Genomic DNA, 26,944 nt, shown 5'->3' with positions numbered 1-26,944 from the left:
GACTTTCTCCTGACATTGGTAGAAACATGTCCTCACCGTTCACACGCAAACCTCCGCCCTCGACGATGTAAATACTGTACAACGCGGACAGTAGCTGGTAATACAGGAAGGCTCGCATACTATGAGGGCGTATGGGCGGGGAGAAAGATCTTATTCCTCCAGGACTTTTTTCCTCTGCAGAGAAACAAACCTGGTGATGTTTTAAAAGTAGGCGAGCATGACGACAATTGGCACACACAACAACTGTTGCCAGAAGAGGAAAAAGACGCTTCTTTGACAATGAGGTACTATGAGGACAGCATCGCTTTTCTGGGACAATGGGGACGTTTCCAAACAGTGGTCTTCTTCCTGCTCAGCGCCAGCATCGTCCCCAACGGTTTCGGCGCCTTCAACCTCGTCTTCTTGACGGACATACCGAGTCACCACTGTCGGGTACGTGACGTCAACCTCACGGAGGACTGGCAAAAAAACATCATTCCATTCAAGGTGAGAATGTGCTTTAGTCACATTTGTAGTTTTCTCCGGAAGGAAAGTGATATGATTCTGTGGTTATGTGGATTATTACAAAGTAAAAGTTTTGATGTATAATTTGTCCTATAATTTGTTTTGGAGTTGCACTGAACGCAGCATACCTTCCAAGTCCCGAGGTCTAACAGATAATTGGCTGAGAGCGGTGTCAATCAAATATGTGTAACCTGTGATTGGTTCAAAACGTAAACACGACTGCTGCCGCCGTTTACCGGCTGTGAAAAAAATGCCGAAACGTAAAACATCTTTTAATTATTAGTAAAAAAATTAAGAGCTACTTTCGTGGGTTTTGCACTATTTTTTTTTTAGCTGTGACGTCGATGTAAGTATCCCAGGGAACAGTTGCTATAGAACACGTTTTCCACAGATAAACACGAGGTACCTTTTTTGAGAAGCTTCCACGTGTACCACGTTACATTTATGCAAAACAGATGTTCTTTTTGTAAATATATGCTGTAATGAAATTGTTTACTCCTGTTCTGTTACGCATGCATCGTGATATTAACTGCAACTGCTACTGTTATTTTCATAGTTGAATAATCTGTTGAGTGTTGTCTTGATTAATCGATTAATAGTTGTTAGGTCCATAAAATGTCAGGAAATGTTCTCAAACCTGGAAATGATGATGTGTCTTTGTTATGTGGAACAAAGACACCAGAACACATTCACGTTTAGGATGCTGAGAAATCACAGAAACTTGCTTTTATTATTAGAAAAAAACACTCAAACCGATTTGAGGCCACCCTATTTTAACTTAGTTAATTCTTAAACAAACAAACAAACAAACAAAAAACCCTGTTAAATGTCAAAGTCAAAAATGGTGCCATGAGATATTTTAATTGGTTTGATCTGACAATTAAACTGCCATGTAAATAGATAAGGTTTGAATTTCTCCAACTTAATGTATGGTAATTATTTCATAAACTGGTATGGCCATATTTGTGGTGTAAAGATGATTTGCATATAAAGATTAATCCAGGTAATGTATGAGGCCCACTAAGTATACCCTAGTATCCCAAGGCTCTTGCTGCATTTTTAATAGTTTTCCATACATACTGTGGTGTTTGATTGCTGACGGGCTGTGCTTGTAAATTAATGAGGCTTGTGTGGTTGTGAGGTGGTGGATGGGAAACCGGAGCTGAGCAGATGTAGCAGATACAGGCTGGATGTTGTCCGAAACCTTTCGGCTCAGGGATTACTTCCTGACAAGGATGTCAACCTCACAGACCTGGAGCAGGAGGCCTGTGTGGACGGGTGGATCTACAACACAGACATCTACCAAGCCACCATAGTCTCTGAGGTTAGTGACGAAGACTGTTTGAGCCTCATTCTGCTCCTTCTCAGCCTACATTATCCTTAACTACACCCGGGTTGTGTATTTTCTTGAGTATGTCTCTGCTGCACATTTTTCCCCTGCAGGATTTGAAACATCTGTTTGTTCGGTGTTATTGAGTCTGTTAGCCAAATACCAATGATGTCAAGCTGTTTCTTGGAAACTATTGACCAGTAATCATAAACTTTTGTAATTAACTTTGATGATTTGGTGTAACAACAAGTTCCTCTGGTTCTGTTTAGTAAGGCATGTCTGCCTTTCTTTTTTCTTTTTTTTTTGACTGTTGCACAATTGGATTGTGTTACAGTTTCTTGTGTGTTGAGTGTGAAAGATGGTGAGAAACTGAATGACAGCAGTCACACATTAAACCAGTAAAACCATCGTTGTGTCTGTTTATTTTAAAGGGGACATATTATGCAAAATCAACTTTTTAATCATTTCAATACTTGTCGCCAAAGTGTGGAAAAAGAATACTCAGTCCTTTTTTCGTGTTCCCCCTTAGTGTAAGTATAGGCGATAAAACACGCAATGTTGAATTCCCTGCGCATTATGGCGGCAGCATGCACATTTCACCGCAAATGTTACCACCCTACCAGTACGTTTACTTTGAGAGCTCCACCTTAGCTCCACCTTGTCCCTATAAAATGTGAGAGTGCAGGCGAGGAAGGAAGAGCGGTATTATGTCAATACGGAGGGACAAGTGTGCCGTTCGTGGCTGCACAGTGGAGCACAGTGTTTTACACAAACTTCCAGCCTCAGAGGATTTTATATATGAAGCTAATGTGCCGGATGAAGTCAGCAAATGTGTGTCCGTTTGCGATTTAACTTAAGAAATAGGGTATAATATGTCTCCTTTAATATTCCTTTTTATTGCAGTTTGACCTGGTGTGTGATGATGAGTGGAAGCAGCCCTTTTCAGCCTCAGTCTTCTTCTTGGGAAGTCTGTGTGGGTCGTTTATGTCAGGACAGCTCTCAGACAGGTACCGCCTCCATGTGAAATACACACAACACCCATCACGTCCAGATTTGAGAATGATGGCGTGTATGAAACCTGTTCCTCAGTGTGACATTGCATTGTTCTCATAATCCCTGGGAAGAACATGCAACATCATAAAACGTATTATGTTTCATTCTACGGAAACCCTGCTCCACATTTATTGCCACTCTTAACTTGGATTGTGTTACAATTATGCTGTATTCATAAAACTGACTGTGACACAATCCTAACAAAAGGTTTATTCATGCAACAGAAATAAAAATACCACATTTAACCCAGAAATATCTGAATGTAATCTTTTAGGAAAAAGATTTTCTTTATTTTCATTCCTTCTATTTAACATCTCCCTCTCTCTGCAGATTTGGAAGGAAACCTGTTCTTTTTGTAACCATTATCCTCCAGACGATTTGTACATTTGCTCAGGTCTACTCTACTTCATGGCTTATGTTCACCATCCTCCTCTTCATCAATGGTTTGGGGCAGATATCCAACTTTGTAGCCGCTCTCGTGCTGGGTGAATATGAATTTGTCATTCTTCTTGGAACAGTTGTTTTGTTTGTTGAATGACCGCAGTATAAATCACTGTCTGTCCTCGTCCTGCATCCATGTCACTGTGGTTTCCTTCTCTTCTGTGTGCAGGAGCTGAGGTCTTGACTGACAAAGTGCGAGTGCTTTACTCCTCGCTGGGCACGTGTTTTGGCTTTGCTCTCGGCTACATGATGCTGCCACTCTTTGCTTACTTTATAAGGGACTGGAGATATCTGCTGCTGGCTCTGTCTGTGGTTGGCGCCGCCTACCTCCCCGCTTGGTGGTATGTTGCACCGCTACAAGAAAGCTGATGTTATGTGTTTAAGTGTCATGAAGGAGGATCTCACAGTCTTGGTTGTACTGCTCTCTTACCTGAACTGAAACACAGCTGAGCAGTGTCTATACACAAACCCCATCTTCAGGAACTAGAACTGCTGCTGCTGTTGCACGAAAACACACCAACCTACCTCAGTAGTTCAACCACTAACTTAATTAACTATCACTCAGTTTGGAACCTGCTCACCAAAGGTACAGTAAAGTTAAAGTCGTGAAGTGAAAATGAAAGTGGAATGCTTTTGGCACAAGAATGTGCAATATAGACTTGTCTTATATCCTTTTTATCAGCACAACCTATGGGCAATTTTTGTTTTTTACCATTTTCACCAACTGAGCAAAAAGTACAGAAATTTGGAAACATGTCACGTTTCAAAGTTGGCTTGGCTCATTTTTATGAACAAAAATAGAAGAAAAACTGTCTTATTTATTAAGCATTTGAATTTGCAATACAGAATGAATCATCACTTTGACTAAATGTCACATAAGAACACGCAAAACCACATTTTGCTAAACCTGAAATGTGATCTATAAACACACACACACACACACACACGTCTTAGTCGAGGTAGAGTCGATGGGGAGATCGTTCCACCATTTGGGAGCGAGGACAGTGAACAGTCTTGAGTTCTGCGAGTGCCTCAGCGATCCTCTCAGTGAGGGGGCAGCAAGCTGGTTTGTCGATGCAGAGCGGAGTGGGCGGGCTGGGGTGTAGGTTTTGATCATGTCCTGGATTTGGCTGGACCGGATCCGTTTGTAGCATGGAACGCAAGCACTAGAGTCTTGAAGCGGATGCGAGCAGCTACAGGAAGCCAGTGAAGGGAGCGGAGGAGGGGTGTAGTGTGGGAGAATTTTGGTAAGTTGAAGACCAGTCGAGCTGCCGCATTCTGGATGAGTTGCAGAGGTCGTATGGCGCATGCGGGAAGACCAGCCAGGAGGGAGTTGCAGTAATCCAAGCGTGAGATGACAAGAGCCTGGACCAGAACCTGTGCCACCTTCTGGGTTAGAAGGCGGCCGAATCCTTCGGATGTTGTGCAACATGTATCTGCAAGATCTAACTGTTGCAGCATGTTCAAGTTTCTTGCCATGTCACATAAGTGATAGGATTGTGTCTTGGTTTTGCTCTCAGACAGACACAATACAGGTCATACACAAACACCACAACAAAATGAAGTAACACAAACAACCAAACAAGAGAAAAATATATACAGGAAATACCTAGCAGCGGCCTATTATGTGTAAGTGCAAGTGCGAAAGAAGTACATGATGATGAGTGCAGATTCAAATGTCTGATGGCTTGGAGGTAGGTGTCACTAAAGTGAGATGTTTTACTTTTAATGCTTCTGTATCTCCTGCCTGATGTTTTTATCAATTATTATTCCCACAGCAATTCACCAAGGGTGTGTCTGTGAGTGCTTAGGGATGTCGATGAGGTGTGTCTCTAGCACACATGCTCTAACACGCACCTAAAGCAACGTGGGGAAAAAAGCAGTGAAGCATTTACCTCAACACATGCAGGGGTGTGACTTGCAGAAATGTTCAGCTCAAAATTGAAGTCACAGTGACAAAGCGTCTTCACACAAGTCTTATGTGGAGCGAACATGGAAGCACTTTTAATTGTCTTCATATAAAACACATGACCGAGTCATCAAATTCCACTGCCTGGTGGCACATGCTTGCTCAAACGTGAATGAGCACACCTTGTTCGAATTGAATTGCAATTCAAAAGAATGACGGGGAAAATACTTTCTGCTGCACCCTCTGTGGAAAATGGTCAATCAATATTTTTGACAACGAGTGAATCTGTTGTTTTAACATGTGTTTTTCATTTTTATTCTGCAGTTTTTTTGCATTTCTGTGATGTTATTCTACAATAAAATACCAATTTAGTTTTTTGTAGTTCAGTGTTCAGATTCTTGGAGGTGAGATGAACAGCTCCAGTATTTACCAATGCTAAAAACCTTAATTGACTTATTAGAATGAATCCACTAATGTTTCCATAGGAAATTGACTGCTGCTATATTAATTAATAAAATGCACATTTTAAGACCCGATAAATGATATAAATGAGAGTGTTAAACTTTCCTATGAGATGTATTTTAGGTTTTTATTGACTGTGTGTGTGTGTGTGTGTGTGTGTGTGTGTGTCTGTGTGTGTCAGGTTAATCCCAGAGTCTCCCCGGTGGCTGCTCTCTCAGGGAAGAGTGAAAGAGGCTGAAGCCATCGTGAAGAAGGCTGCAAAATGGAACAAACTTCAGACGCCTGCGATCATCTTTGAAGAAAGCTGCGTGAGTTGACTCTGACTTAAACCATCTTGATTTCAACACAGATATCCACATATATGTATATATGTATATATATATATATATATATATATCTATATATATATATATATCTGTATCTATATATCTATCTATATATCTTGGCACATTTGTTCTAAGGACTGTGCTCATCTGGACAGAGCTCTCAGATGTTAGTCTCGGAATGTGTTGGAACCACTCTCTCAGTTTGGGGGTTACACCACATTTGTCTTTACTTAGCTCCTCTCCATCGCTGACTCGATGTAAGTCTTTGGCTGTGGCAGATCTCCTCGCTGCGTCTTCATGGTTCCCATTTGCTTGTGGAACCCCCACGGTTGACTTGTGCAAAGGGCTTTGAGTTGGCCCCTAGAGTCGTCTTCCACAGTCCCATTGAGTTCTTGACGAAGGTCTTTGGAGCTCCAAGCATGACATTATCCATGTGTGTGGCACTGAGTCGTAGGCTTTGTTTTAGTCAGAGATTAGCACAAAGTACAAAGTGCGTGGTCCAGATTTTATATTATGTTCCTATTCAGGTTTAAAAACATGCAAGTGTCTTAATTCTAAGACAATTAAAAAAAAAACAACGTATGTAAGTATTAAGCGTGGCCCTGAGCTCTTGTGATTTTGTAATAACCCACATATTTATTCATGCCTGATTATTGCATCGTCATTTATTCATGCCTGATTAAGTATTTTTTAATTTATTTTTTAATTAAAACAACCTTCTACTTGTGTTTTGCAGTATAATGAGACAAAGACAGACGTGAAGGAAAAATACAATGTCTTGGATCTGCTGAAGAGTCAAGCCAGAGGCACAACGCTCATTGTCAGCTTGGTGTCGTGAGTGTTTAATTTATCACAATTTTAATTGGCATCATTATTGTTTTTATACATGCATCGATACATTTAATTTATAGCTACCAAGGGTAAAAGTGATTGCATTGTCATATTTAGAGGCAGTAAAATTAGGAAATACTCAATACATGGTGTACAAGGCCCCAATTCCAACTCTACACTAAATGGATGATGTGATATGATTAAATGCTACCTCGCAATATATTCAGACTTGAAATCTCTGCTTAAGGTTCACTATAACCGCTGGATACTTTGGCCTCTCCTTTGACACACCGCAGCTCCACACGAACCCCTTCGTCAGCTGTTTCATCTCAGCAGCTGTGGAGTTTCCGGCGTACGTCTCCAGCTGGCTAGCGCTGCTGTATTTACCGCGGCGGCTGTCTGTCGTGGGTTCCCTGTTCATTGGAGCGGTGCCGTTGTTTCTCATTCAGCTGGTGCCTCAAGGTAAGCTAATAAATGAACCCCAAATTGATCAAAAATGTCCGTGACATTAAACCAGTGTCAAATGAGTTGACACAATGCCCATCAGCTGCACACATCTCTCTGTGTTTCTCAGTTTTGTGCAGCTTAGATCTCGTTCTCTACACAGGAAGTGCAACAACAGCAACGTTTGCAATACTAAAGGGAGGCGGCTATGACAGGAAATGTTATTTAAGTGTTCTTGTCCTGTGCCGCTGGTGTTTACATACAAATGTTACTGTATGAAGGATGAAGCATCTATTCATAAAGGCCAGACTCAGGCTGAATAACAATAATAACAATAATAATAATAATAACTTAAAAAAAAAGTGTTGTGTATATTCCGAAAGTGAAAACCAGTCTTGATAACAATAGAGCCATTAATTCAGCGTAGAATCTTGGTTTCCCACAACATCTTAGATTGGAGAGTGGTAAGAGTCACATGACTCATTCGATTGATAATTTACAGACAAAAAAAATCTTTTGGTTGGTTGCAGTACATATTACAAGCCACCAGATGTCATAGTTTTTGCTACATTTGAAGCACTTCAGCCTGAAATCCCAACACAGATCTCAAAAACACAAAAAGCGTCTGACTTGTTGATCCCTTGTATGTGTCTTCTATTCTGTTGTTTAAACTGATGTTTTTCCTTTTTATTTTTTAGAACTTTCGTACCTGTCTCTTTCACTGGAGATGTTGGGTAAATACGGATTTACCAGTGGTCTCTCCATGATGTTTGCCTACACAGCTGAGCTTTACCCAACGCCACTCAGGAACACGGCAACGGGGACAACTGGAACGGTTTCCAGATTGGGAAGCTGTATTGCACCGTTTATGTTAAAGATGAGTGAGTGTGTACACACACACACACACACACACACACAGACTGTAAATGCACATATGAAAGACCCAGGCTTTACTCCAATCTAAATAATACCCACTTCTGCTTTTTTTAGGATTATGGTTTAAGTATCTTCCTTATATTCTGCTGGGGACTCTGTCCATTCTATCGGCCTTTGCTGCCTTCTTCCTCCCCGAAACGCTTGGACAACCTCTACCAGAAAACTTTGAACAGATGCAAAGGGGAAAAGGGTATTTTTTATATTTAATAACTCCAGGATACCTTTTTAAGAGTTTACAAACATTTTAATTTGTGTTACACTTAATAGATTTCAGCAGTTCTTTAAGAAAAAAAACACCGTTAAATGCATTACACAATTAAAATGTGTACTTATTATTTAGCCGCTAAAGAGGCCAGAATGTGTAAAATATGATATTATGTCTGACTGATCGTTTTTTTTCTGTTTGTCTTACAACAGGATGATGTGTCCATGCGTCAATGGGGGGAAAAAGAAAAGAACACAAAGAGTGGCCAAACAGTCAAATATAGCCTACAGTGTTTAGTGTCAATCATCATATACATTGTCTTAAGGGACAAACCACTATATAAAGTACATTATTTGTAAGGCACCCAACAGGCAGTCTTGTATAATGTACCTGAAAGGTGATACTGGAGTAAAAGTATAAGTAGAAAATGACTTTGGTAGAAGTTGAAGTCACTTTTTGTAATCTCACTTAAGTGAAGTAAAGGTACTTGTCTAATATAAAATGTACTTAAGTTTCAGAAGTTCAAGTAAAATTATTAAAAACAGTAAGGATTGAGCCATAGTAGCTCAGTGGTAGGGTGAGTTGTGGGTTCACAATTTCTGAGTCTAAATGTGTCCTTGAGCAAAGACACTAAACCCCCATGTTAACTCTTCTGATTTAACATAGTTTGTAGTGGAGTAAAAGTTGCTACAATTATAAATACCAAAGTCAAGTACAGATACGTGGAAGTATTTGTACTTTGTTACGTTACAGCACCGCTTACAGAGTAAGGATATATTACTTAGGTCAAGAAATGGTGCAGCTCGGTCACAAAGGGCTTTGTAGGTAAGATAAGGTTTTTGTTTTTTTTCTGGATTTTTTTCTGGATAATACATATATGCTTTCACTGCAGTTAAGTTACTACTCATTCTATAGAATGCTAAATCAAACGGTGGATCTCCACCAGAGTTATAGACGTCCTAGTAATAAGGATTTTAAAGTGGTTCATTATACGGGTAACAAATGTATGTGTGGTTAAGAAATTGTTACTGTTGTTTACTCATTTTCCTGTGATCGCTCAGACTCATGTGTTCACAAAGGGAAATCTCTAATTTCTCTTTGTTTTTTTATGTGGGCACTGAAATCATGACAGACAGGCCTCATGTTCTTTAGCTTCCGTGTGTCCATCTATGCATGTATGCTCCTTACTGATCTCTTAGCTCCATGTTTAAGCCAGGACTAGTCTTTGCCTGACCTCTGGTGGTGGATTTGAGGAAATATCTGTAATATCAGGGTTCTTTACATACTTTAATACACTGTCTTTGTTGTATTGTAATACCAACACTGCCTTTGCATAAGCAACTCAACTGTAGTTAAATTCATCACTTTTACTTTTGCGCCTGAGGATTTGTTTTGTTTTTTGTCTCCGCTCAGTATATGAGATGTTTACACAAGAAGACCGTGACAAAAGGTCATTCTGTTTACATGCAAGTAAAACCAATGCCATCATGATGTTGACTGTTCAAAACACTATTCACATGAAGGACTTTAAAATAATAATAAAAAAAATGGTGTATTATTTCAAAATATAATCATTTTTCTTACTTTTTTAAATCTGCATTAACATACAATCCATTAAAATAACAAATTTCATTAAATATTCAATGCAAATGTATGTGCTTGGAGGCTTTAGTAGCGTTTAGTAGCATTTGGACTCATATAAGAAACTCATATTTCCTCCAGACATTTTAATGATATGTTCTTATGTTCCTCAGCGTCCTTGGTTCGTGTCCCGTAGAGTGACTCTAACGTGAATTCTCTTTTGAGCATTTAGAAGACGTGTGTGGAGAGACTGGATACAAGTCCTGCTCCTTCTTCATCAATCCACTCGAAGGATTTTCTTCATCGTCTGTTTCCGTGAGTGTGTGCGGTGTCTTCTGAACACACCTATATTTAAAAACAAACAAACATACACACATTTGAAAAAGTAGTAGCACCATGGTTGCTGCTATATATATGTGTACATATATGTGTGTGTATATATATATATGTATATATATATATATATATATATATATAATTTAATCTGGCACTCGATCATTAAGATAAGAGATAAGATAAGAGAATCTCATAGTTTAGCTCGTGGTTTAATTCTGACCTGAAACCAAAACTGGCTAACCCTTCAATCAACTTATCCAATGTAACACAATGGACCCTGCAAAAGTCTATAGGAGAACTGGGTGCGTTTGTGTGTCTTACCCAGGGAAGTGTTGCATGTGAGCGATGGTGTCTGGCAGAGGCATTCCAAAGCTCTCGGGCAGCAGGAGGCTCAGCAACGCCGCCACGGTCGTGATGCTTCCCATGACGATGTAAGGCAGTGAGGGCAAATAGTTTCCTGTGGCAGCACATCAAGAGGGGACTTTTAAGAGACTCCGTAAATCTGGTCCAATAAATCGTATCAGAAACCAGATCTGAGTGCTAATTAAGTCTGCTTCCCTTTGTGGATAGAGACCGGCTTCTAGTGAAAGTTACTTTGGATAAAGGACAGCACTGCATGTTAATAATTTCATTCAGTAAAATCATAAGGAGTGGTCATTCAGATAAAACTGCCTTTTTTGCAAAGCTTTTCCATACTGAACCACTAATCTTAGTCTCTGTTACTTTCCTTTTAAAATTAAAACTCTATTGAAGAATAGTGTTGCCACTCGAGGGAAGTCAATGATCAACAGTTTGCCGTGAAGAATATCCATCAATGACGTCTTTTTCCTTTCATTTGTGGGTCACTTCTCTGAACCTCACATACACATATAATTTATACCAGCAGAGGGCGCACAACAATAAAGACGTTCCAGAGGAACAGAGCAGCAACCATGGTGCTACTACTTTTCAAATGCATCCAACAGCAAAGAAACTGGCAAACTCTGTCCTCTGGATAAAAGCGAACACACAATGTTTCCCCCAGATTAGTCATTAGGTCATATCTATGCATCACATAAAGCCCCTTCACACTGGCACGGTTCGGGGTTATCCTGAACCAGCTTTTACGTCATCAGTGGGCATGTAAGCTGTAGACCAGAGGAAGACGGAAGGACCACATAGTCCAATGTCCACCTTTAGTGATGTAGGGCAGTGGAACATTGGTTCTGCTTAACTGATTAGTGAAAAAGCCTCGAGAGCGCCCTGGTTCCAAGTGGAACTAGAACCCAAGGTGCAAACGTGGAGAGAGAGTGTTTCTTTGCAGCCTGACTGAACAACAGAACAACACAAGTGACGATGCATGTGGACTTAAGACACACAAGGATTCTTACTGAGGTAAATGAAGTATGGAGAAGTGATGCTGCCTATTCTGCAGGCCATGGAGCAGGCACCGACAGCTGTGTTCCTTAGCACAGTTGGGTAAAGCTCCGCCGTGTAGGCGTACACAAAGGAGTAAGCTGTCGTCACTGCAAACTTCCCCGTCATCTCAAACAATATGGCAAGAGCGAGCTGGTCTGGAAAATAGTAAAATGACATTGTGAGCCCTTACAGCAAGTTAGACTTCAAACAATAAGGGTTTCTTGAATGTCGTCACACCTGTTGGTATGAGCTGCGTGAAGAGCAGCAACGCTCCGCCGGTGAAGAGAGTCGAGGAGAGACTCGGTCGCCTCAAACACCAGCGGAACAAAACCCACGACAAAAAGTAGGCGGGCAGCTCCACCAGACCCGACAGGAAACAGTTGAAGTACGCGTTGCCGTGGAGGTTCGCCGTGTTCAAGGAAAGCCCAGAGTAGGCGATGGACAAGCTGTTCCTGTGGGGATAGTTTGTTTAGAAAGAAGTGTTAAACAGTAACATGATGCTGTGCAGCATTGTCAGGAATAGAAGCAGACTTGTAACTACTTATACTTTAATACTTGTTTGTCTGGAAAGTACTATTTGTCCAAATCTGTCAAACGTGTTTGTAAATTTATGAAAATAGACTGTTCATAGGGCCACACGGTGGTGTAGTGGTTAGCACTCTCGCCTTGCAGCGAGAAGACCCGGGTTCGAGCCCCGGTTGGAACAAGGGCCTTTATGCATGGAGTTTGCATGTTCTCCCCGTGTGTGCGTGGGTTCTCTCCGGGTTCTCCGGCTTCCTCCCACAGTCCAAAAACATGCAGGGGATTAGGTAAATTGGACACTCTAAATTGACCATAGGAGTGAGTGTGAGAGTGAATGGTTGTTTTGTTTTTCTCTAGTTGTGTGTGGCCCTGCGATGGACTGGCGAACTGTCCAGGGTGTACCCCGCCTATCGCCCGATGTAGCTGAGATTGGCACAGCACCCCCCGCGACCCTCTGGTGGAGGATAAAGCGGTTAGATGATGACTGACTGACTGTTCATAACATATTCTATATATAATACATCATAAAATAAGAATAATATAAGACCAAATGTAAAAGTGAATGTTAGACTTGCATTAACTGGATGGACAAAAACAGTTAAAGCTAAGTATAGGGGATGTTCTGTAACTGAAAAAATGTAAACAGACTAAGAACAAGTGGATATCAGTAAAGCAAAAATATTAGACTGAAAAGAACATAAATCGGTTTATAAAGTTAAAAAGTCCTATAATAGCTGCACCACTGGTTGTGATGTCCTCAGGACTTTATTTAAGTAATGAAGTGTCACCTTGTGACAAAGACACAAACTTAAGCTGCATTTAAAGCGAGTGAAGTGAGCACAGGACGAAACACAAGCACGCTGTGCCGTTACATAACGTCTGATTTTTGATCTCGAGTCGCAGGCTTCATAGCGTCTGACAGGTCATTATTTGTTGTTAGTGAGAAAAGGCTGACGTGCCGTCGAGGTGATGCAGGGCAACGTGTGCACTGTATACGTTAACGTGTGTGTGCATAGCTGTGTGTGCAGGGTCACTGTGCTGAATGTGGAGGTCAGATGGGACGACAGCGGGGGACTCACCACACCAGCCACAGCATGAGAGAAATCCCGCGGATGTTTCGCGACTCTAACAGCTTGCAGATGTTGTACGCCGTCTTCTTCTCAGGCTCGCAGTCTTTCTGTGGGGCAGCCGAGCACGTGGAATAACAGACAGACACGGACGCACGCACGAGCAAGAGGCAAGAGTGAATAGATGAATAAATACACGCATGTGCACACATAAAATAATTTCAGGGGATACACTATAACCTTACACTGCTCGTTTCTAAGGTAGATATTTTATGTGATATGCATCTTAACAAAGATTGATTTTTGTGAGATTATAGAGTAAATCCGGCCGCAGCATCATCCAGATCGTAGTTTTTGACCCGAAATTTAGCTCAGAATGATCATTCAGTCTAGTGATCAGTGGGGGAGGGGGTAGAAGATATGGACACAAGGTTCATTCTCTTTCTCACATGGATTAAAAGGTTTTTTGTTTTTTTTACATGACCGGCCTCCTCATGACCAAACTGGACACTTATTATTGGCCCTTGAGTTTGAGACCCCTGGGTTATGGGGTTTAGCGGGAGATGTTATTGTTACTGTTGTTTTAACACAGTCGTGTAATATCCTGAAGTGTGAAATAGTACTATTATAAAGTTGAGGAAAACACCACTTAAAATCCCCACTCTCTTCCCTCCAGTAAGGTGTCCATCACATTGTTAATGCAATCATATTTCATACAGTATACATCAGTTCTCATTGAGTTCTCTCACCCCAGAAGGATTAAATATGACTGGTGGAGGCTCTATGTTGTTCCTATGAGCAGCTTCTCTCACTATGGCCTCAGCCTCTTCCACTCTGCCCTGAGAGAGCAGCCACCGAGGAGACTCTGGGATGAACCTGAAAGAGTGGACAGTGAGAAAAAGAGCATCAGTCCGTTGATCTCACATAGCATGTGCATGTCTAAATAATGATAAAGCCTTGTTCACACAAAAATAAGCAGATACACCCAGGAATTTTTTTTTTTAACCCATTAGAAAAGGTGTTTAACACCATTCCCATTGCCAGAGGTTGGGCTACCTGCACAAACATTAATTTTATGGCTAGTGCCTAGAAATGTGCTTCCTGTGATATTTGCATTGCTGCTGAATGAAGCAGACAAAGAAGGAAATTAGCTTCTTTTTTTAAAAAAAATTCTATTCCCACTGTTTCTTTTAGTGCAGGGAATGGGTATACTTTTCAAGGAGCAACTTTGACCCTTAACTATCCAACATCTATTCAGTTCATCCTGACAAATGTGAAGAAATTCCCTCAATCCACCACTTGTGTCACAGCATTAACAAAACCAATACTATAATAATATGACTCTTTCTTGACCTTTAGTTTTATCAGTCTCTCTTTTTTGATTGATATGAGAGCCAAACAGCAGAATGCACAACACTAAACCGCTGCACATTAACTGCCCATATGTATTATTATGAATGATTTTAATCATGCAATAGTATTTTGCTATTTATTAATTCAAGCCATAAGCCTATTTTACACACTCATATAATGAAAGGAGTATATATTATCTTCAACCACAAGTTCTATTTGAATAATTTGGGTGTCATAGTAAATGTGAGATTTGTTAAATATCGGCACCTGTTTCTGGCGACGAAAAGAGTAAATGAAGATGGCACACAAATCACGATATTCTGTCATATTTAGTGCAGTATTACACTGAGTGCTTATCACAAATATGCAAACACACACTTATCCACACAGACAGACACACACCTACCTACCACCAGAGAGGCGCATAGAGGAATCCAGGCAGGGAGAGGACGAGGAGAAGCATCCTCCAGTCTCTGATAAAGAAAGCACACAGAGGCAGCAGCATGTAGCCTGCAACAAAGAACAGGTTTGCGCCCACGGTAGAGTATATAGTCCGCACACGTGGGCTTAAAGTCTCCATTCCTAAACACAAGAGAATGACAAACAAAGATTTTGTTAGTTTTTGTAGGGCCATAAACAAGTATGCAATAGGTGTGGGAATCAGACTGTGAGTTGAGGCAAATGAAAGCTACCTAACACAAATGCAGCCACATAATTGGAGATGTGTCCCATCCCAACAACAAAGTGCAACACGCAGAACACAACCCAGGACTGAGCAAAGACCTGCAGGAGTGTGAACACACTTTGGAGCAAGATGGTAACGAACAGGACAATTTTCCTCCCATACCTGGAAAAGGACACAAAGGAAGCAATATGTCAAATAGTGCTATAGAGACAAAGTTAGGGAGAAGCTGCTTGCCTAATATACATACAAAAGACTTATTCTAATTTTTATTTTTAAGTGATTATATGTCATTGTCTGCCCCTGGACATTGTGTCAATCAGTTTCAACTTTTCCATGTGTCTGCTATTGACTTCTCTGGGTTTTTCCTATTACTTTTAGACTGTTTCAGTGTTTTTTCTTTTGGATTTTGCTTTGCTGTGTTCTGCCCTCGTGTTGTTTTTGTTCACTTAAAAATTAACAAACTTGTGCTACATTTTGAGCTCTGCGTGTACATCCTCTCTTTTGTCTGCCTCATTACAGAACAAGCCAAACCACCATGGACCCAGCAGGAGGTGCTCTCTTTGACGGAGATCGTCAGGGACTCGTGGTCTCGCATGCAGCATTATTGTCTGGTGAGTGGGAAAAGAGTGTGCACACAATGTCCGACAATGGCTCATGACATTATACACGTACTTAAAAATACTTTGGCTTTGTTGTGTTGATCATTAATTCAGTCATTCTTTCATCTTCTACCGCTTTATCCTCCACATGAGGGTCGCGTTGGGCTCTGGTGCACAAACCCAGCTGACATAGGGCAAAAGGCGGGTAGGGTACACCCCAGAGAAGGTCACCAGTCCATTACAGGGCTTTAAAATTTGACATCGGACCCAGATGATCCTCCTCTTTTATTAAACATATTCCTGGAAAAAAAACCTGGAACATACTGTACATAATCCCAAACTCACAGTAGCAAAAATATCCAGAGAGGTGACGATTAGGTTTATAAAGGTCTGCTAACCTTTTCTAAACTAGTTGTCTCGAGCCCCAAACAACAATGCATGAGTTGAAGCAACGTCTCAAGCGCCTGGTTCACGTCTGGGTTGACCTGCTTTTATCTGCCTTGCTTCTCAAATTGTGTGGACAGGGAAGGATTTGACAGGAGCGTGGAGTGGCACATGAGAAAATGAAGTTCCATCTCTGTGAAATTGAATTTTCATGAACGGGAATCAGATATGTACCCTCAAAAATAAGTACCCATACCTTGTATGTAGAAGTATGTATTGTGACCTTTTCCCTGCAGTCAGGATACAAAGTCTATAAACATGTTACCATGTGAAACACCTAATAATTGACTGACCGTTTGACATTCGTGTTGAGATCGGAGTTAAAGGTAAAGAGTACACGAGAAACCTCGTTTACAGATTAACCTTAGGTTTAATTTATCGTTGGAGCATCATCACCTGTCGGAGAGCTGGCCTGAAATCAGGGAACCAGCGAGAAGTCCACAGAAGAAGACGGAGGTAGTCAGTGGGTTCTTCCACCCGTTATCACACACCAGGTCCCACTGAAACACACATAGTGCAGTGTACACCACAGAGTAAAGTAAAAGTGTGATATAATCAGTATCTAAAACTGCAAGACTGTGCTGAAAAACAGAAATTCAATAAATAATAGTTAGCATTATGTTGATGTAAATATAGTGCCTAGTTATTTGGTTTTGTCTTCATTAGGTTTATTATCTATGCTGTTAAAAGTGAAGCGGGTTGATTCATTCATGGCTGAGTTTTAGAGAAGGGGTGTGTGATTTAGGTTTTTTACTTCAGCCATTACAACATCATTGTTTTCTTCCTTTTGTTTACTGCTGTTTACATGTTCAAAATAAAAGTATCTGCCATGAGATGGATAGGAAGTTAGACAGGAAGATTATTTGTTTTTCTGTTTATTTTTGGTAAAAACCAAGTGCACTTTATTTGCACTGAAGCATTGTTAATAAAAGCTTTAATTTATTTAATGTAGTCCACTACAACAGATGAATAAACGGGCTACAATGAATATTATGCATATTGAATAGGTTATAGCTCCAGTTCGTGTGTCTTTATTTAGAAACAAACCTTTAAAAATATAAATGGGAGACAAGAAAATGTCAACATGTCAGTGTTTATAGTGATTTTAAGCCTCATCCGTAGATTGTATCACGATGACAGCAGCAGCAGGGATCTCTGCACGTGCAAACTACACAAACCTCAGACGTGATAGTAGACGCGTAAACGCTGCGGTCATACTCCCAGCCGTCCAAACAGCCTTCTTTTGGCACATTCGTCAGATTGACATCAACGCCGGGCATTAAACCTGTCTCCGAGAACCGCAGTATGTCCTCCAGCTTGTATCGGAGGCACTTGCTGGGCACCAGCGCGCCGCTCCCCTCCTCCACCTCCAGCAGCGGGATGCTGCTGTTCCTCCACGCCGCGGTGAGGTTGATGTGCGCCGGCACGGCGCAGCGGTGCGCCGGCGTGTCGGCTACGAACACGACGGCGATGCCGGCGTAGCCGTTGGGGACGATGGTCACGCAGAGGAGATAAAACACCTGTCGCTGGAAACGTCCCCAGTCTCCGAGGAAAGCGGTGTCCGCTTCATAGTCGATCATACTCGAGCGTAAGAGTTGACCCAGGAGTGGACTTTGCAGTGGGTGTTGAAACGCACTTTTCTTTTTCCGTACTTGCTCCACTACAGTCTCAGACGCACTAAGTTAAAAAAAAACAACTTAATGTCGAAGGTCAAAGTGGACTTTCATTGCTACGAACACCAAAGATCTCCAATCTGTCATCTCTGAACGCTTTTGTCCAGTGGCTCACATAGATGTGACAGGAAAAAGACCCCCCACACCCCCCATCATATTGTATATTCTATATTGCCTCACCTTTAGAGGCAATGTCTAACATTGTGTACATGACTACACACGTATCTGTAGTGATTCATTTGCTCATTGACGTAGAACCAACCCTTTTTCCAGCAGACAAATCCATGTCAATGAACAGCTCAGTGTCATAAAGGGGGGGGCATTCATGCAGGGGTTTTTTCTGCTCTTTTTAGTAAGTGGGTGATATCTCCATCATGTTAGTGTTACTATATTTTAAGTGCATCACAGTTAAGGGTTATCCTCTAATGGACAAACCCTTGTTGTGTCCCTGTGTTGCCACATGAGTACATTACTGCACAGACCTTACCTTGTGTGTGTGTTCATGTGCTCGACATGTGATGTCACTTTCACTCACTCTGTGATTATTAGACCTGAGTGTGACTTCCTCAGCTGATAGGACAGGGGTGTCAAACTCATTTTTGTTCAGGGGCCACATACAGCACAATTTGATCTCAAGGGGGTCGGACCAGTAAAAATAGTAAAATAATAGCATAATAACCTATGAACAACAAGAACCCCTTTGTTTTTTCTCCTTTGTTTTACATTTACTGAAGGATAATTTTACAAAACATGAACCTCTCACATGAACTTGAGAAATATAAGTGCAATTTCAACAATATCATGCCTAAATTTACTATTTACACAGCACACTGGATCTATAAAGGCACAAACATTTAGTCACGGGTATCTGGAGCATTTGACATTACGTTTAGATTAGTGTGAAATTTTAACAAATTCATCCTGTGGGCCGATTGGACCCTCTGGCGGGCCGGTTCTGGCCCCCGGGCCGTATGTTTGACACCCCTGTGATAGGCGATTCCCATGCATGTCAAAGCCACGGTTAATAATCGGGAACGGCGGGAGATTTGTTAACTGAATTATTGAACTGAGGGAATGTCGTGTGATATTGCTGCGTGTGTAAAGGAGACTTAAGTGAGGGGTTAAAAGCCCAAGATTTTTAAAGGGCCCCCTCCACCCCACTTACTGCCTTTTTAAACCTTCACCCTTCACCTAATTTCCAAGTAACGTGATGGGTTTAAATCATGGGGCTGTGAAATCTTTGTTTTGTGCAATGTTTATTTATTATTATTAATTTTATTATGCAGTTTTTAACATGTTCCGATGTCTGCTTACCCTTCTACTGGTACTTTATTTGCACTGAAGCATTGTTAATAAAACTACTATTTTATTATCTCTTTTTATGGCCTGGATTTAATTTTAAGTATTGACGCTAAATTAGCTTATTGTTTTGTGTCTCATGGAATATTGCTGATAGTTTTTTTGTTTGTTTGTCTGTTTTTATGAACGTTGACATCTGCTTTTTGGTTAAACTGATGTTCCGTTGTCACATGATTGCTATAACATAGTTTAGCTCCTTAAGCTCCTTATCCAGTTTTTGAAAGACCCCGATTGCACACGGTAACCAACTCACGCCCAATTATTATGCAGCTAAAGCGACGTGTGGAGAACGACAGAAGTCTGGTGTAGAGTGAATCACTCACAGTCTGTGGACTTTGATCAGTTGAGTCTTGGGTGCTATTGGCTGATAGAAAAAGTCCACAGGAGACTGTGCTCTAATCTTGTCACACACATAATGTCATTAATCACACGAGATTCACAGCCCAACTTCCTGTACCTCGACTGAAAGATTCCTTTTCATCTTCATGACTTTACGTGGTCACCAGAGACACCGGGTATCTCGGACCCCAAACATGAAAAGCTATACCTAAAAGTCTTGAGATCAAATGTTCGCTCTTATCTTTACATATTGACGATTTTAAGGCTTTATTCTAATGTCTGTGTAGCAGCAGAAGACTGGGTCACCAGTACTTTTTGGAAAGTGAGATGCAAAGCCTTTTAGTTTTTTGCCGGTCAGTAAAAGTCAGACAGAGAGACACCTGAAGCTCACCACGGCTCAGTTTGTGCGTGTGCGACACCACTAGGTGTCACACTGTTGCCTCAGGAGGAGGCAGGATGCCTGTGTACATGTGTACTGATGCTGTCAATCAGTGTGTTGTAAACACCTCACTTTTCAAATTTCAATATTTCTTGCTATTTTATGGATCGTTTGATTAAGGGAAATCACCCTTAACCACCCCTGTCTTTAGGGTCCTTCAGGTCTCTTGTTTGGAAAACAACTGCCATATTAGTTTAGTTTATTTAATTCACAAATTCACAGTCGCAAATAAAAAAACAGAAAACAATTGAAAAGGAGCAGAAAGAAGAGTAATTTTATTTACTCTGAACCATTTAACCCAATAAATACATTTACATAGTATTTAAAACAAAATGACAATAATATACACAAATAAAAGTAAATAATATATTTAGTTATAGTCCAACTCACTTTCCTGTTGATGTTTTATCTTAAAGTTTAGTTGATTTTTTTTGGGGGGGGGGTTAATTTAGCAGTTTGACAAATAAATACATAAAAGTAGTTCATCTTTGTGCAAAATAAAGCCCAACATGCAGATTTCTTTTACAATTTCCGCTTGTCCCTGTAGTGTGGCTACAGTATGAGTCCTAATGCTACTTAGCAGTAGTTAGATGACTGGCATGTGCACTTCTTCGGGGGTATTTACAAGTGTAGAAAGAATAGAGAAAATTCCTCTTTGGCTCCATTTTTGTGCAGAGCTGCGTGACTTTGATGAATCACTCTGGCGCTTTTTGATCATTCTAATGAGTCGTTAATCAAATCAGAGAGTGATTAAGTGATAAGTGGCGTCCCATTTTACTAAGAGTTGTCCGTCTTCTTATAAAATGAGACACTTTGTATCTGGTCTTTACTCTTTAGTCACCGTGAAGGTGATTTCTCCCAGAAAGGAAGTTTAAGCATCAGGACTACAGAGACCAAAGTGTTTTAATTGTGACTCCGTCCCCCTGAAGGATCAGCTTCCTCTGACCCACAGAGAGCTCAACCCTACACACTCTGGTACTAAGCTGTCGACTCTAAGAGGGATACGACGTCTCAGACTCTGAAGAATTTCAGAGTTTTCTTTTCTCCCTCAAGGACAGGGAGCTGTTTTTTTTCCCTTCTCTCCAGAGAATGGGAGACTATGATGAAGACACAGCGTTCCTCGGACAGACCGGTCCTTACTTCTGGACCACATTCTTCCTCCTTAACACTGTGTTCATCTCGACTGGATTCAACGGGCTCTACTTTGTCTTTGTTGGAGCGGTGCCGAAGCACCACTGTCTCGTTCCGGAGTCCAACCTGACAGAGGAGTGGAGGACTGCCATCATTCCCGTCACGGCAGTGGACGGAGAAGCCGTGCAGAGCCAGTGCAGCAGATACAGGCTGGACGTGGTCATAAACCTCTCCGCTGAGGGACTCGCTCCTGGAAGGGATGTTAATCTCACTGACCTGGAGACAGAAGCCTGTTTAGATGGATGGAACTACAGCAAAGAAATCTACCACTCCAACATAGTCACAGAGGTCAGAATACATTTGTGTTTTCAAGTGTAAATCATGAAAGTTCTGAGGACTTTTTTGAATGTAATTTCTGTCTTTCACAGTGGGACCTTGTTTGTGACAACCACTGGAAAGTTCCCTTCTCATCCTCCATGCTGTATGTGGGATATCTTTTAGGATCTTTAATCTCGGGGCAGCTTTCGGACAGGTATGTTAGTCTGTTTAATTTTTTTGTCAGTTTAATCAGTGAAATTCCCTAAAACTCAAAAACAGTCATTTTATTATTCCCATGAAACTACACACTAGTGTTATTTCATGTAAGAGGTTTTTAAAGTTGGTAAAAGTGAAATAATGTGGGGGGGTGATCATAAATGAAGTGGATTGTGGTTTTGAAAGTGGGGACTGAATGTTGTAGCAAATATTAATGGAAATTTGAACTTGATTTGGTGTCATTAAAACAACAACAGCCCCATCTGGTGTTGGAATAGTCTTTCTCCAAGGGTTAATTTGAGACTTCATGGATGTGATTGTGCAGTGATTACATCCTACAAGCTTGAGGGCAAATTTGTGCAGTAATAATAGTGAAATTCCCAAAATGAGGCCTTTGATTTTTGTTTATAGTAATCTTGAAACAATGGCTGCACAGTCATGAGTCGGGAACAATCCTTTTATTTAATTAACTTTTAGAAATCAATTGCTCCCAGAAATACTAAAGCATGTGGCTCGGGGAACAAAGCGATGGGGAGCGCGTCACTTCACTGGCAGCTGTGAAAACTGAGCGTGTGGTGGCTGAGGAAGCTGTGAGGTTTTGATTATTGTGTCACATCAGGGAATTTAATGTTCAGTTCATGAAAATATGTCCTCGTTCAGTCCTGGTGTGAAACAACTGCCAGTAAACGGCTAAGCATTCGGAAAACGGGTTCAGAAAGGTCAGGTCTGCGGTCACAGGCTCAAAAATAATCCACTCTAGATTGCGCTTGGATTTTAGTGTCACTCATAAGATATCTATGGTATATAATGTCAATAATGTATTTTTTTCCCACAGGTTTGGTAGGAAGAAGGTTGTTTTCATCTCCCTCGCGGCCCAGTGTGTCTCCGTCTTGCTTCAGTCCTTCTCACATTCATGGATCATGTTCTGCGTCATGTTCCTCTTCATCGGAGCCTCCCAGATATCCCTCTATATCTCTGCATTTGTACTCGGTATGACCTTTGACCTTCCAGGCACACGTTATTGTCAGCAGCAGCAGCACAAGTAGAAGAGTTATTAATGTCTTAATTTTGACCCCTAACAGGGACAGAGGTGTTGAGTAAGACCATGCGAGTGCTTTTCTCAACTCTGGGAGCCTTTCTCTTCTATTGCATCGGGTACATGACGCTGCCCTGGATCGCATACGGCATCAGAGAGTGGAGGACTCTGCTCGCCGTTCTGTCCACATTTTCTGTGGTCTACATCCCCCTCTGGTGGTACGTTGCTTTAAGTACTAAATAGTCAGGCATCCACGATTAAATCCACAAACACAAACGGTGTATTTTGCTTTTTGTCCCGTGCAGGTTCATCCCAGAGTCCCCACGCTGGCTTATCACTCAGGGAAGAATAGAGGAGGTGGAGGCGTTTTTGAGAGACGCTGCGAGAAAAAATAAAGTTGAAGCTCCGTCTGTGATTTTTAAGAAATCTGAGGTGAGGTTCACATAATATGACACAAGTATGTGTGGCCTTAATGCAGTGGTTCTCAAACTTTTCTGTTTTCTGCAGCATTTATTGAAAGAAACATCAATTGTTTCTTTGTAAGCAATACAAATAACCTCAATATTGTTTCCTGAGAAAGCAATTTTCAAACAAAAATATGACATGTGCAATTCTAACTATAACAACGTAATCTTTTTAAACAATTAATACATTACGATAACACAGAATACTTAAACAATATCAATAATTTGCTGTGCAAATAACAATTAATGTTTTAGCTCCTCTGCGATCGAAAAATCTTCTTTTTTTTAGCCCCGTGAGAAACGTCAACATCATCCAAACCTTTGTTGTGGTACGTCACTAAAATGAGTCCGGGTTACCGCGAGAGCAAAAGTTCCACCTGCTAAACTTTAGTTAGTTTGTTTTTTGTTTTTTTGTTTTTTAAAAGTAGAATTTAGAAATAACACAGTCAAACTTCGTCCTCTGCTGCTTTATGTTAGTTTATTTCTCATAGTCCATATGTTTCCAAACATTTACATAAGCCAGCGCATCGTTGCGTTCGGTCAAAAACTATTAGTGCTCCTCCGACTAGCAACACCTGTTACCTGTCTGAAGGTTCCTAGTTAAATAAATTCACGTGATCCCCAACACAACAGTGACACCTAGTGGACGATTTGTGTCCAACACAATATATACACCTTTATATCTTTATTTTTCCTAGTTTGTGCCAAAATGAGTTGAAATGTCAATGATTTTTTTGTTTCCACGTAGACAATTCAAACATAACCACATGTTTCTTTGTTTCTCTTAGCTACAGGACATATCTAAAAACAAGACGTACACTATACTCGACGTTCTGAAATCCAAAAACATCCGTTGCATCACACTAATGTGTCTCCTCTTGTGGTGAGTGGTCAAGTTTTTTCTCATTTATGAAGATGAAGTGTGCGTGTGTGTGGTTGTTGATTTATGAGGTTAAAAAAGTGAGTGAAAAAAAGAGAAAGCACTTAGACTGAACAACGAGCACTCAAAGCACTTTACATGTCACGTCCACCGTGTGTCACATGTAATTCATAAAATCACTACCTCATCATGGGTAATTTAAGGTTCACCATCACTTTAGCTTCGTGGGCAACCCTCCCACGACCTCAAGAGAAATTAAATTATAAGTACTTTTTTATTTTTCCTTCAGGATGGCAATAAACATCGGATACTTTGGTTTATCACTGAACACTTCCAACCTGAGCGGAAATCCCTTCATGAACTGTTTTCTCTCGGCGGCGTCCGAGGTCCCCGCCTACGTTGTTTCCACATGGCTGCTGAAGAAATGTCCGAGGAGGGCACTCCTGTCCTCCTTTCTCATCATTGGAGGAGGAGTTCTGCTGCTGATCCAGTTCATCCCTGACAGTAAGTTCTCCTGATTTACAAAATCTACACCGCAGCCGGGAGTGCTGAGTGCTCTGGTTTATGTGGCTGCGTTGACAGCTCAGCAAATGTTTGGTCAGGCAGCTTCTTACTGCGTCAATAAAATGTAAAAACAATACACTGGTTCTGCTTGTAGGAACTATGTACTACTTTATTTAAATTGTCCTAAAATCTGCTAAATATGTGCTTTGGCACTTAAATAAAGTGGGTTTTATCTAATAATGTGCAGTAATAAACAGTTTGACAATTTTTTTTCGTACGCAATTGAATATTTGGGCCAAAACTTTGTATCATCAACAGGAAAAGTCGCCTTTAAACCTTGTCAGTCACAAACAAAGTGATTTTGCAGAAATCAGTTCACATGTCTTCCGCTCCTCTTGCTCCTCAGCTCTTTACAACTTTGCCCTGGCTCTGGAAATGACTGGGAAATTTGGCTTCACCATTGCCTTCAGCATCGTCTACATCTACACGGCCGAGATTTACCCCACTGTGCTCAGAAACGTCGGCATGGGAATGTGCTCTTCCGCGGCCCGTATTGGCAGCATCACGGCTCCTTATATCATCTATTTAGGTACGAGGACTTAACTGAACTGCATCTATATCAACCTATCTACGTGGCAAGATGTATAACTTTCCTTTTTTTGTTTATTTATTTATTTATTTATTTACAGGCACTTACAGTAAGGCTCTGCCTTATATCCTCATGGGGAGTCTGACCATTGCCTCCTCTGTGGTGAATTTGTTTCTCCCAGAGACTCTGAATAAAGATCTCCCAGAAACGTTGGCACAGATGCAAGAATGTCAGGGGTGAGTGCATTTTCTTACTTAGGTCAGCGTATTTGCTCGGTATCGCAGTGGCGTTGGGGTTAACGTGAAACCAGCCTTCCAACAAACACGGAGTGTGACGATTATAAGTGTGAGGCAAAGGAGCTCAGTTCAAGGCAACCGGTCAGTGTATGGCAAAGTGACAGGGCACTTCCTGTTTCACGGTGAATGGTCGAAATTCGCCAAAACGATGGTTGCCGTGGCCTCTCGGTGACTCTTTGCCATTGATGTGTCTTGTACAAATAGGCGCGTTTTTTTAAAATTTCGGTAGACAAGCACACTCGGACGAGTTCTCTCATTTACGTAGGGTGCAAATCGCCAAAAATGGACGGCAAAATTCAAAATGGCCGACTTCCCGTTGAGTTGAGGGCATAGTTACTGTCGACTTTTTTGTTTGTCTTGATCTATAACATCTTATAACAAGGTGAAAAACACAGCAAAATTGAGTTCCACCAAATTTCCCGAAACTTGGTGGAACTCAATTTTGCTGTGTTTTCACCTTAGGGGGCGCTGTAGAGCCCTTGAGCAACACACGGGTCCGTGAACTATGCCAATATCGCATTTTCGCCAGACTTCACCTCCATGCCAAGTTTCAAGAGTTTTTATGCACGTTAACCCCCTCAAAAATAGAAATAAACCACTGATAGAATGATAATCTGAAGGATTACAATAAAAAATTGTGCCAGGAGCTGTTTTCGGCCCCTGCCATTCATGGCGGGGGCCCTTAAATATGTCATCTTCTGACGTCTGTGTTGCCAATTACCTGGTTCCAGGTTGTGCATTGGAACCAAGAAGAGAAAATACGTCGAAAATGAAGTAAACTCTCCGACACAACATGAGGGGAAAGCTGATGTACCAGGGCTTACCGTGTAATCTCCAAGAGGGAAGAAAGACAGATGCACACCAAGGATTAAACAATCACTTTCAAAGAACTGCTTTTTTTTTACACACGTATATATATAATTTTAATAATTACTATTTTTTTATACAGTAGATGCTGTTTTGATGTAATTCACAAAGTATTTCCAAATTTTTTGTATTTGGGGGGAGTTGAACATTTGAGAAACTTGGTAATCTGAGTAGATTATAATTGTGCGTCAAACAATAGATGTAAAAAAATGAATATATGAAACCTTGAATTTTGTTTTGTGTGTTTTTTTTCCCCATTCTTCACCAAACGCCACAAATCTATAAATATATACAGAAATAAACAAACAAATAAATCGATAAAGGAGTGAATGAATAGGAATAATTCCAAAATAATCATTCTATTTCTATTTCTATTTAATTATTTTATGTATTTCCTGCATTTTTTT

The 26,944-nt window shown here is 40.9% G+C and overlaps 3 protein-coding genes across 3 annotated transcripts; 2 read left to right on the top strand and 1 right to left on the bottom strand.

Annotated features, from left to right (window-relative positions):
- On the top strand, positions 1–10,012 carry LOC122779433 (solute carrier family 22 member 5-like). Its single transcript, XM_044041785.1, has 11 exons — positions 1–486; positions 1,646–1,828; positions 2,738–2,841; positions 3,218–3,372; positions 3,498–3,669; positions 5,881–6,007; positions 6,762–6,859; positions 7,104–7,318; positions 7,999–8,181; positions 8,291–8,426; positions 8,654–10,012. The coding sequence occupies exons 1-11, from the start codon at positions 280–282 to the stop codon at positions 8,736–8,738; spliced, it is 1,665 nt and encodes a 554-aa protein (XP_043897720.1). The 5' UTR covers positions 1–279; the 3' UTR covers positions 8,739–10,012.
- slc22a21 (solute carrier family 22 member 21) lies at positions 9,719–18,331 on the bottom strand. Its single transcript, XM_044041783.1, has 10 exons — positions 17,605–18,331; positions 16,823–16,926; positions 15,391–15,545; positions 15,109–15,280; positions 14,095–14,221; positions 13,358–13,455; positions 11,994–12,208; positions 11,729–11,911; positions 10,680–10,815; positions 9,719–10,367 (listed from the first exon to the last, which is right to left on the bottom strand). The coding sequence occupies exons 1-10, from the start codon at positions 18,004–18,006 to the stop codon at positions 10,226–10,228; spliced, it is 1,734 nt and encodes a 577-aa protein (XP_043897718.1). The 5' UTR covers positions 18,007–18,331; the 3' UTR covers positions 9,719–10,225.
- slc22a5 (solute carrier family 22 member 5) lies at positions 15,835–26,767 on the top strand. Its single transcript, XM_044041784.1, has 11 exons — positions 15,835–15,994; positions 21,290–21,715; positions 21,796–21,899; positions 22,737–22,891; positions 22,984–23,155; positions 23,243–23,369; positions 24,190–24,284; positions 24,571–24,785; positions 25,192–25,374; positions 25,475–25,610; positions 26,402–26,767. The coding sequence occupies exons 1-11, from the start codon at positions 15,977–15,979 to the stop codon at positions 26,499–26,501; spliced, it is 1,731 nt and encodes a 576-aa protein (XP_043897719.1). The 5' UTR covers positions 15,835–15,976; the 3' UTR covers positions 26,502–26,767.
- The last annotated feature ends 177 nt before the right edge of the window (positions 26,768–26,944 follow it).

This window comes from Solea senegalensis, linkage group LG13 (assembly GCF_019176455.1).
Source record: "Solea senegalensis isolate Sse05_10M linkage group LG13, IFAPA_SoseM_1, whole genome shotgun sequence".
Lineage (NCBI taxonomy): Eukaryota > Metazoa > Chordata > Actinopteri > Pleuronectiformes > Soleidae > Solea > Solea senegalensis.
This window is presented reverse-complemented; position numbering and strand designations above follow the sequence as displayed.